Source organism: Epinephelus moara, chromosome 11 (assembly GCF_006386435.1).
Source record: "Epinephelus moara isolate mb chromosome 11, YSFRI_EMoa_1.0, whole genome shotgun sequence".
Lineage (NCBI taxonomy): Eukaryota > Metazoa > Chordata > Actinopteri > Perciformes > Serranidae > Epinephelus > Epinephelus moara.
Window position 1 is genome coordinate 16,782,463 of NC_065516.1, and position 12,111 is coordinate 16,794,573.

A 12,111-nucleotide genomic window follows, 5' to 3' on the forward strand; every position below is an offset into this window, starting at 1 on the left:
TCTTGTAGAGTGGTGCGGGCATGTGTCCTAAAACTCGGAAATTAGTTAACATTTTTGCACTCACGGGTGCAAATTTGTAAAGCAACCAGGGCAACGCTAACTTCTGCCTTGTAGTCCTTACTGTACTCACCACAGCTACCTAAATTTGAGGTGCGTTTATAAATCCAATCTGATGCTCTACATTAAAATGAGAGCACTGGTTTTTGAAGAGATAGAGCGTTCTATTTCTACATGATTTAACAAACCATTAAGTTAATCACACATTCACTCTACTTGGCACACTGCGGCTCCGACTGTGTGGTGTTCTGAATAACCGAACGTTACATTCCAACAGTGCTCTGAATTTATGAACAGTCCAGTTTGTGCCAGAGTGCACCCAGACACTTTGAGTATTTCCGCACCTTTGACAAGAAAACTATAAAAGTCTATAGTTTTTTTATCGTTTCCTTGACCGTTAATGATGTTGAGGAATCCAAAGCTCGACATGCTTGCTATGCCTTGTTACGGTTTATAGGGGGAGGGGTTTAAAGAGCTGTCACATGAGTAGCAGTTTTATAACAATGTAAATGTCTGCAGAAGTATAACCAATAAACCTGTGTAGCTACAACTAGCTGGTTTGATGTGGATGGTGTAATGGCTGCCAAGGCTGTGGGGAGGTTGAGGTAAATATATGATGCTGATTAGTCTTTGGTCTCAATGTGATGACAACAAAGTGTAAATTAAACAAAATCCAGATGATTGTTTTTTATGTATTTACAGTGTCAAACTGAATGGGTGTAATATTGCACGCTTTATTTTTCAGTAGAATTCCAGGATCTAAAAATGAGTCTACAATCATTGGTGTAAAAACATGACTTTGTCTTGAGATAATATTTTTAACAGTAGAAGTGAAGGTTTGAATTTGTCAGTCAGAAGCCTTGTGTATTGATCAGTAATGATTGGAACAGTATTCACATTTAAGTAAAAAAGTAGAGAAAAAAAGGCCACTCATAAAAAATAAAAAAGTTTTTTCTGTACTATACTGCTATACTACAAATGTTTGCCATGAGTTACCTGAATCTGCAAATGTTTTGGCCTTGGTATATACATTAATGTGTTGACACGGATGAGCCCATCATAACATAAACACAGACTAGCCAATGGTTATGCTGGCAACATACTGGAAAAGGAACCCACACTGTAAAAAATCAAAGAAACTCCAACCGTACCAGTGTGTCGTCAGGCTCGAACAATCTGTATCCAGATACCTCAGATTCAAATCAATAAGAATCACCTGTGCAGAGCCAGCTCAAACATATGCACCCATAAAGCAGGTGGATATCCAATCACTAATGTAAACTGCTCTCTTTTGCATTCACACACATGTACACACACACACACACACACACACACACAGAATCACTTACACTTTAGAAAATATATTCAGCATACACACTCACAAGCGCCTGTCTTGCAATTTTGCATTAGTACCACATGTCAATGAAAATAAAATTGTGCAAACTCTAGTCAGGGACAAAATGGCACGGCAGTAATGAAAAAAACTGCAAAAAGTAAAAACAAAAAACACATTAAATGGTATCCATGATGTAAGGAATCAAAGAACCAATCGAAATAATGAGAAAGATAGAGAGTGCCCATCACCCATTTAAAAAGAAAAAACCCACTGAGATTTCCTCAGTGAACAAAAAACATCTCACACTTCATTTTCAGAAAATGAAACCAGCCACAAACTAATTCAACACCGCCGCTCAGTGTTCAGAGCTCTTCTCCGAGCTGCGATCGATCGCAGTGACAGGCCTTCAGCTGGCGTCATGTCGCACAGCTGCAGCCTCTCTGTGCAGAGCGGGCAGTGGAAAAGTCATTTAAGCCTGCGATGGTATTGAAAAGCAATACCGACGGTCTGTACAGACACATGTGCCAACCCCTGTGAAAACAACACACTGAAAGAAAAAGGAAAACAAGAAGTAAAAACCTGATGGATATACAAAGGCCTATACAGTATAACCCCACCGACAATAAAGTGGAAATCTGTGTTCACATACTCTGTATTGTTTCTGAAAATATATATTGTATAATTCACCCTGCTCCCCCCTCGACCACACCAATAGGCAGCACAATCCCTCCATGGCAACATGATAGCAGCCGAACAAAACTTAACCAATGCTGACTGAGTCGATGACATCAATGCTGTCCCCTCCCTCTGTCCCAGGCGGGTCAGTTCCCTGCCAACAGGAGCTGAACAATGGGCTTGTCTGGGATCAGTTTTCAGGGCGCTCTCACTTCCTCATATCATTGGCTTCTGTATCCAGTCTCATCTAGCGCTCAATGGGCCGATTCCGCAGTCTTAACGAGTCATTGTGTACACTGATAAGCAGATCCTGGAGGTTCTGGTGAGAAGTGCCTGTGGAGCAGGAGGGAGGAGGGCCGGCACAGGAGGGAGGGGAGGGGGGGCGCGGGGATGCAGACGCCCCCTCCTGCCTCAGCACTGCTCGGACTCGATGAAGCCCTCCTTCTCCTGGCCCACTGGCTCCACCTCTGCGTAGGCTGGGTGGCCTGAGCCTCGGCGAAACTTCATGGCTGGCCACCTGCTCGGGCGTCTCTGTGAGGGTGGGCAGGAGAGGACATGTGTGAGGACAGAGGTTAGATAAAGATCAGTGTCGTCAAGGTTAAAGGTTAGGGCTGGGGTCAAGGATTGACTTGACCTGAGGAGAGCCAGACAGGGTCCAAAATTACTCTCTATATCCTGTGCAGTGTACAACATGTACCCTCCACCATTTCATGGTGTGTCTGAATTCTGGATGTAATTTATGCTCTACTTAGCGCTCTGAAAAATTCCACAAAACAGTAATTTTGATGGCATGGCCATGTCTTTCTGCTTGCAATTCTATGATGCAACACTCCAAATTTTATAGATTACAGATAACGATCTAAAATCTCACATATCTGCTCCCTACAGGGTAAATTGTTGAGTGTCTTATTACATAGGGGGTAGTTTATGAGTGAACAGAGAAATGATTTCAGCACTGTGGTGATCATAGGCGTAGATTTCAGGGGGGACAAAGGGGACCCATCTCCCTCATAACTTAGAATAAATGCATTCATCCAATAATTGATGTGATAATTTCTGACAGATGACCCCCAAACCTTCCTGCTTCATGTGTTCCCCTAAATTTTAATATGAAACCTACACCCTTGGTGGTAACGCTCTGCTGAATCGAGTGTTTAGCAAAACCAGAAATGCCACAAATAAAAACACACCCACACACACCTCAATGAGGTATTTTCTCATGTTATAAAACCTTAAATTGTGAGATATCTTGACATGTCTGAGATATAAGCGGTTTAAAGTGAATCTTCACTGTTTCATTTGAAAAACCTTTAGGCACTGGACGAGGTGAATCCATGCCGTGTATTACAGGAGAAAAGCAAGGACTTAAGAGTATATTCCCAAAATTAGTTTTTTCCTATCCAGGCAATTATCTTGTGATCCAGAGTGTGAGTTGTTACCTAATGGGTATTAATCAACGTCTAAAAATATCCCTCTAAAAATGTACTATTTACTCATGTTAGTAACATTTACTTAGCTGCTTTCAGACCTAGAGTTGTCTTGCTTTGGTCTGAATCAGGGACTAATTTTGTTACAAAGCTGCATAATTTCCTAGAGTTGTTTCGTGTTCTCACGGCAGCATTTACAAGCGGACCAGATAAAATGCCTTGTGTGAGAAAACTGCTCTTGGTTGGTCAGAATTTCCATGTGGGAAAAATCCAGGAAGTAAACAAAACGTTGAAGAAGAGTACACTTGCAAGATAAATGTGACACTTTCTAATGTCACAATGCAGGGACAACTACACAGGTTGACTTTAGCGCTGGTCATCGTGGACTATATTGCTGTCATTGTTGATTTTAGTCAAACCATACAGTTTGAAAACGAGGCGCAGCTCCAACTAGAAAACAATGTTTTGATGCATTGGATGTGCTGAATGTGCATATTAAGGCAGTACAGGAGGAGGTGCACATTAATAATCCTCCAGGACTGTAACATGCTCATATTTAACCTAAACAATGTGTCATGTGACTGCTCACTGGTGATGTTCTCACCACAACCAACCGCACCAAGAGTTTTTTGTAACCGGGCTGAGACCACCTCTTCAAGAAAGTCTTGGTCCGGTTGTTTTGGTGCACATCTGAGTGTGATTGCTGTGTTCACACCTGTCCAAACGAACCACACTTAGGGGGCAAACAAACTTGAATTCGATTGAACCGTTGTACAGGTGCACCGACTGCGTCTTCAATGTGTTTTGTGATCTGACTGTTCATATCACATGCTGAGGTGGTCTGAGCCACATATGGCATCATTCTGCTGGCAGTGTGTACATACGCCAGTGTCTCCTGGGCTAATTTCAAGCAGACTAGGTACAGGAGGTGCACTGCTGCCTCCCGCTGTTAAGAACAACAACACATTTGGTCTTGCAAATGGAAATGATGAATGCCTTTATTTCCATATAGAAAGGTCAAGTAAGATTGCTCTCAAGTGGTCACTCAAGACGCATGTCGAGACGCATGTTAATACCAGGTGTAAACAGGGCCTAAAGCTACGGTGCCTAGTAGCTTTATTAAATTATTTTAAATGAAACTATATATTTTTAAGCTGTTTTTACATCTTCAGTGGTGAGTGTACTGATTTTGGTCTTTTCATGACACGTGCCAACAATAATAAAAATATAGAATATCACTCGTCTTCTCCTTTAAAACATAAACTATAAAACCTACACTTAGTATGCCAAGATGAGGCTTCACTTTAACAAGCGAAATCCACATCAGGGATTTACAATGACTGATAATGACCTTGTCATATTGACAATGAGAAGAACTTTGAACACAAGCAGTTTTGTTTTTAAAGGAGGTTTCAGCACCTCTCAGTGAGCTGCACTCTGCAAACAGCACCTACTCATGCTCAGAGAATTCACATTAATTTATTAAAAAAGACTGTGTGCACCCAGTTTCATCATCCCTCTCTGAAAATCTTAATGCATATTTACAAGTCAAAAGTTGAAGGATGAAATGCACCCAGCACTGAGTGATGTGTTTTGTACAAACATCTTTTCTTTTCGTCAGAAACAAGAACGTCTAAAGGTTTGAGAAAAATGTGTCTTATTAAGGAGTTTGTACACATCTTTAAATTAAAGGAACACTTCACCCCCCAAAATGACCATGTGTATATCAGTTACTCTCCCTGTGTTACATTACAGAAGGAAACTCTGTTTTTCTTGCAAAACTGAGAAAATTCAACATAGCATGGGGTAGATAAGTCATATACAATCATGTCAGCTGGTATCGTCTCCACTCACCTCAATAAGGAAGAGACTGGCTGCAGAGGTTGGGTGATGGTAGATGTATACAGTGACCAGCACGCCAGCAATCATGACGAGCATCACCAGGAGGATGCCGAGGATCAGACCAGTGTGCAAAGGGTGAGTTCCTGGCACCCTGTCGACAGCACTGTCTGCAGGCAGCACTGAAAGACAAAACAAAATATAGCCTTTTATATATGGTGGACGAAAAATGATATAAATATCAATCAATAAATACATGTGTAAATAAATATAAGATAAATAAATAAATATAGAAATCAATACATGCTAAATACAGAAAGAAAGAAAGAAAGAAAGAAAGAAAGAAAGAAAGAAAGAAAGAAAGAAAGAAATTCAGTGGTTTGGACCTGCTAACAAAAACATGTAGAAATAAATTTAAGATATTTATTCATGTCCTGTTAAATTATCAACTTTTCATGAACGAATTATGTATTTATTTCAACATTTATCTGTTTATTCATTTTATTTATTTATGCATGTATTTATTCATTATTTTATGCATTTTTATATTTATTTTATCATGTATTTTGTCATGTATTCTTTTATTTATTTATGTATTTATTTAAATATTTATCTATTTATGCACCAACTTATTAAATTCTGTATTTATTTCAGCAATTATTCTTTTATATATTTTCAGATTTATTTATTTATTCCTGCAGTTATTTAAGTAATGTTTCATTATCAACTTTTCATGCACGCATTTATCTATTTATTTTGACATTTATCTGTTTATTTATGCATTTTTTTCTTTATTTATACATGTATTTATGCATTAATTATTTAATTACTTTATTTACTTACTTGTTCATGCATTTATGCATATTTCTAGATTTATTTCAGATTTTTTTTTTTATTTGTATATTAATGCATTTAGGTATGTATTTATTTATTTATTCCTGTATTTATTTATACATGAATTTATTTTTTATTGGTATTTAAGTCCTTTTTCATCCTACATTTTTTATCATTTATACAGAGATACATTTTTTAATTATGGCATAGAGAGCACTCACTGCAAGGATTAATGATTTGATGATTCTGCTTTACATTTACTCATGAATAATCTGATGTTTTTATAGATGATATTATTTGATGAGCCTACTTGCTTAATTGTATTGTTTCTTTTTCTCTCCTATCATCATAGCAACTTTACTATGTACTAATACTTTTTATTTGTCTGTTGAGCTAGCAATTATGTGCACAGTCTCCTCTAAATAAACAAATAAACATGTCTAAAATGCAGAGGTACTTTGGATAAAAGCATGAACCAAAATGTTTTTCTCCTTTTGCTGCAGTTCTCTTATTGACCAGCAGGGGGCACTCATCATTCATCTATACCCTGTGGTCTTATATGTACAGATCTGCTTTAAATTGACATGCTTGGAGCCAAAATTTTGCTATAAGTCATCACATTGATTTCAAAACTTAAAGCAGTGACACTGCAAAGCTCCTTCAGCCACATAAGTTTGATAGTTATGTTCAGTGGATTTCATGTGTTTTTCTCTGTCTTTAAGGATGTAGGGGCCATTTCTTTCACTTTGAGAACAAAGTCAAGGTATATGTTTAAACTGGGTTTTTAACATTCTGTGGCATGATCGTCCTTTGGTCTGTTTAGGTATTCATCAGTGGCTCTTTTCTCCCACAAGTACGACTAAGAGTTAATCCCAACCAAGGTTAGGGGCATATGTATCCAATAGGAGGAGGAATCAGGCATATAGATGCTGATAAGAGTCCTACTGTAGCCTCCAGTCGTGGCAATGCAAACTGACGAGGCTGTATATAGAGACTACATAATAAGTCTGTCCTTCAGCGAGCCTTAGAAGACATCACTCGTCTTTAAAGTACACGATTCATATTGGAGTCGACCTGGCAGGTGTTTGGAGAGTTCTTTTGAAGATGATGAGAGCGTCCTGTAACCTATTGGGAATATCTGTTTTCATCTGTGCAGGCACAATTTTCCCAACACAAAAAACAAGAGAATTTTCACCTGCAATTTGTCAGCGAGGAGAACACGTAGAATAAGAATAGAAGAACAAAACACAAAGAGAAACTGTTCTTGGTCCCAGCAGCACAACACTGATCATAGCAGGGGAAAACTAATGAAGTGATTATGAAACAAACAGCAACGATTCTGCCCTCGTAGCTTATCTCGCACAGATTTATAGCAGGTTCAGCCCAAATCTATTCGCAGGGCTGCAGATTTCTTCTTCTATGCCCCCCTGACAACCTCTCCCCGGGCTCCTCCCTGGCTTTAATTAGCAGCTATAGCCACCGCCGAGCTTGTCAGCCAACCAGCCTCTCCCCTGGCTCCCTGCCTCATTGATTTCCAGCACACAGAATAACCGGGTGGTAATCAAACCTGCCCAATGTGTGTGTGGGCAGACACTGTGAATGTGTGGATCTGTAAGTCAGCGTGGCCATTATGTGCACTCCGTAACAGGAAATTTAAAAAGATCATTTGGTGTGTGGAAAAAATCACTCAATATAGTTTCACATTAAACAAACAAAACAAAACAGCAGATTACCTCTATTGTCCATAATCCAACTGAAGACAGTTTTCATAAAGCTGTTTGGTGTTGAATGTGGTGTTTTTCAGGACAGCCCGACTGTCAAGTCAGTCTTACACCAAGCAATTCAGAGAAAAACAACTTGGCAGAGAAAATGACATCATGACATTCTCACTATTGTGCTTAATCCTAATAAACACAGTTGCTCGCTTCCTCATTTTCCCTGTGTTTATCTGTCAGAGCTATAGGGAAGGAGAGCCATCTCTTGGTCAGCTGGAGGCAGAAACGATGCGACAGGCTGTTAGTGTGGGGTGTTAGTAGGTTGGCAGAGGGCATGGCTGACGGAGATGTAGACAAGATGAGAAATCAACAGCCTAGCAGCTAAATAACCAGCAGGATGTTAGCGGAGACGGGTCTGCCTGGACCCCCTGGAGGAGCTCTGAGACACTTCTGAGTGGTTCACTTAAACCAAATAAGACAGCAAAGTCTATACTGGGTCATAGTGGGTTGTTTAAAGATGGGAGAGCTTAAACACATCATTTTTAGTCTTTATGTCTTCTTTGTTTTGCCATTTTTGTCCTCATCATAGTGCAATGGAGTTGTAAGTGTTCCAAGAGTAGACTGATGATGCGTCTCAATTTGGATACCTCCAGTGATTTCTTGCGTTGTGTGTGTGAATTTTGTGATTGTTGTTGTGCAGTATTGTTTCAAATGAACATGAGTAATGTAAACAAACTGGAAATTATCACAATGTTTCTTGTTTTACATGGCAGATTATTACCACCATAGACTGTATAAAGATGGATGACATGACAGCTCCCCAAAAGTTAAGCCAAAACATCTCAAGCTCCCCCTAGTGGCTGGCTGCAGTACAGGTCATAAACCCTGCCCCCTCCATGTTAGCAGATGGGAAATGGGCTAAACTAAAAACTCAAAATACATGTCAAATAAATTTCTCCTAAAGGTGGTGTCTGTCATTTCAGGTAGTTCTTATCACTCTGATATGTGCTCAAGTGTTTGTTTTTCTGATAAGTTTGTTTAAAAGTAATAATTCAATGTTAAAAAAGGGAGTATTGAGGTCATGACTGACAGCTGTGTGAGCCAATTGATGTGCTCGCTGTCAATGTCACTGCTCGCAATTGGTTTGACGTGTACGGGCAGGATCTTGAAACAGGCTGAGATCTTTACTGCAGATTCTAGCTCAACATGACACCACCAGGGCCGTTGCAACCGGACAGGCAAACTAGGCAATTGCCTAGGGCCCCGAGCTGGAAGGGGGCCCCAGAGACGGCTGACATTGGTCCACATCAATGACAATATGATGGAACCCCTATAGACACTGCAACAACGACAACACATTGGAATCCCCCCTAATGGGACCCCCTACTAGCTGCTGCTTGCGAGTAGCTAAGTAGGGTGACCAGACGTCTGCACAGCATTTCTGTCTCTTTTCACGCATCACGCAAATTGAGACCATGTCCCGCGTGATTGGTTGCATTGTTGGAGTACTGTAGTACTACAGTACCTCACGGTACCACTTCTGTGGGATAAATTCATAGTCCAATCGCAAGAGGGTGAGTGTCCATGCGCCGTCCAATAACGGCACGCGCTGGTCAATAACGGCGCGTGCTGGCCACCTGGCACTCAATATGCTGCTGCAGTGGTTTGTATCCAGTGACATTTCAGGTATTAGCTGAGCTATTGAGTATCTTTAAGCAGTGAAAGTTATTATTAATTTATTTTTACTTGTAGGTTAGATTTTTTTATATATGCTACAGTGATTTGTTTTCCGCAGAGCTCTACGATGCGAGCATTTAACTCGCATTTGCGACTAAAAATAGTTTTGCGCAAGCAAAACAAATCATTCAGGAGCACGCTGTGCAAGTACAGATTTCAACCAGCAGCAGAAATGAAAGGCGAATCCTGCCTGTTGTGGGTTGAACGGGGGTCACAGACGCCGTATTCCTGTCAAATACGGCGCAAGATAACGGCTTACCGGCGACGGAGAAGTCTGGCTCCAGGTCCAATAATTTCCTCTTTGTTGATTTCATGACTGCCCAGAAATACCTGAACAGCCGAGCCGTGACGGCACACAGGTATGTGATGTGTCAGAGGAGAAACGAGCCGTTCACATTTCTCTCTTTGTGGCAGGTAACGGCCCACAAACCTCACCGCACTTTAGGGACTGTTCTTTACTTATGAAGGGACTGTTCTTTACTTGTCAGGGGAGGAGGGTGGCTGGTTGATTTTTATTTTATTTATTTATTTTATTTTGATCCCCCCTATGTTAATCACTTATTGATGCTGTTTTTGAAGTATGAATAAGTCAATAAGTAATTTATTCCATTGAAATATCATTGATGTATTATAGAAAAGTGATTTATCTTTTTATAAATGACAAAAGGCACATCTGCCTCATTTTTGCTGTGGTATCCTGATACTACTCAGAACCGTGATACTTTCACTGGTATCGTACCGTGGCTCCCAATTTTGGTACCGTGACAAGTCTCTGATGACTAAACTTCGCGCTGGGGGCGGGTGTCCCACATCGTCCCTCACAAACCTACTCCTTGTCCCACATTTGGTTTATTGGGACCTGGTCACCCTAGAGGCGGGGTGGGGGGGCTCCAAGGTGCCTCTTGCCTGGGGCCCCCAGAGTGTCTTGAAACAGCCCTGGACACCACCAGTGCAAGATAGCAGCGGCCGTATCCGGCATTATTTGGCTTCATACAATGGAAGTAATTGGAGATGTGTTGTCCATCTCTATGTACAGTCTATGATTACCTCCAATATTTGACCAAAACTGTTGCCGACCAAAATATCTGCCGGTCTATTTGACTGTTCATGGGAGTAACTGCAACTGCTGCAGCTTCCTCAAATGCCATTTTCACAAGTTTGGTAGTCCCTTCCAAGTCCCCAGGAACAGCAACAGGCTTTAAAGCCAATTTTAAAGTGGCCAATCACGGAAGTAGGCTGAGAGACCTGTCAGTTATGCCCTAATATGTGTTCTCTTACAGCATGAATAGCTCCTTTATGTACATTAAGCCACACAGTTTGAGAGCTGAAATCCTTTTTTTGCGAAAACTCTTGGTTGGTTGTTTTGGAGTCTCCATTTAGAGAACATTAGGGGAGCTTAAATGTAAATGCCATTGGGCCCAAAAGCACTTTTTCCCATTGGGAAAGACACGTTTGTAAATCACTGGATCAATGGAAATGACTTTATTCACTGTTGGGATTTGATCCATTCGGTCTGATAACCTCTTGAAAAGAGCCACAAAAAAAAATCCCCATTCAAGTTAGTGGAGGGCTATACATACTAGAAGTAAGCCATTTGGCCGGCAAAAATGTCTTGCGCACTTGCTCTATGGGCCGGCAGGTGTGTAGTCATAAAAATTAAACTGACTGAAAATTTGATCTGTTGGTGGTGCTAAAGGAAAATTCCAGGTGTTTACCAAAGTCAGTAAAGTTCATCCTCTGGGCAGCATGAATGTCTGCACAAAATTTAATTTCAGCCTATCCAATAGTTGGTGATATGCTGCAACTAACGATTATTTTCATTGTTTTTATGATGATTAATGTACTGTATCAAGTATTTTAATAGGGGAAATATTTATTATCCATTATTTTGTCTAGCTACAAGTATAAAACCCAAAGATATTTTATCTACAATAACATAACAAAGAGAAAAGAAAATCTTCACATGTGAAAAGCTGAAAGCAGCATCAATCAGCTAACTGTTGCAGCTCTACTTGAGATATTTCAGTGCGACTGAAAAACACTGGGGCGGCACGGTGTTACCATGGTTAGCACTGTGGCGTCACAGCAAGCGGGTTCCTGGTTTGAACCTAGGGTGAGGGAGCCCCTCTGTGCGGAGTCTGCATGTTCTGGGTACTCCGGTTTCCTCCCACAGTCCAAAGACATGCAGGTTAACTAGTGACTCTAAATTGTCCGTAGGTGTGAATGTGAGTTAGGGCTGCCACTAATGATTATTTTCATTGTCGACTAATCTGTCGATTACTTCTTCGATTAGTCGACTAATCATTTCATCGAAAAATGTGTTAAAATGTTGAAAAATATCAGTCTGTCTCACCCAAACCCCAAAATCACGTCATCTAATGTCTTGTTTCATACTCACGCCAAAGGGTTTTAGTTCACTGTCACGGGAGAGTGTGTAAAGCTCCCAATATCTGAATGTAAGAAGCTGCAGTAAGAGTATTCTGGGGTACTT

At 40.5% G+C, this 12,111-nt stretch overlaps 1 protein-coding gene across 1 annotated transcript in view; it reads right to left on the bottom strand.

Moving 5' to 3' along the window:
• Positions 1-771: 771 nt before the first annotated feature.
• The window catches only part of plxdc2b (plexin domain containing 2b), a 144,777-nt gene continuing 133,437 nt past the window's right edge, over positions 772-12,111 (bottom strand). Inside the window, exons 13-14 of the mRNA XM_050057050.1 lie at positions 5,350-5,516; positions 772-2,599 (exon numbers count right to left, since the gene is read on the bottom strand). Coding sequence (XP_049913007.1) covers positions 2,480-2,599; positions 5,350-5,516 — 287 coding nt within the window. The 3' untranslated portion in view covers positions 772-2,479. The remainder of the gene's footprint in view (positions 2,600-5,349; positions 5,517-12,111) is intronic.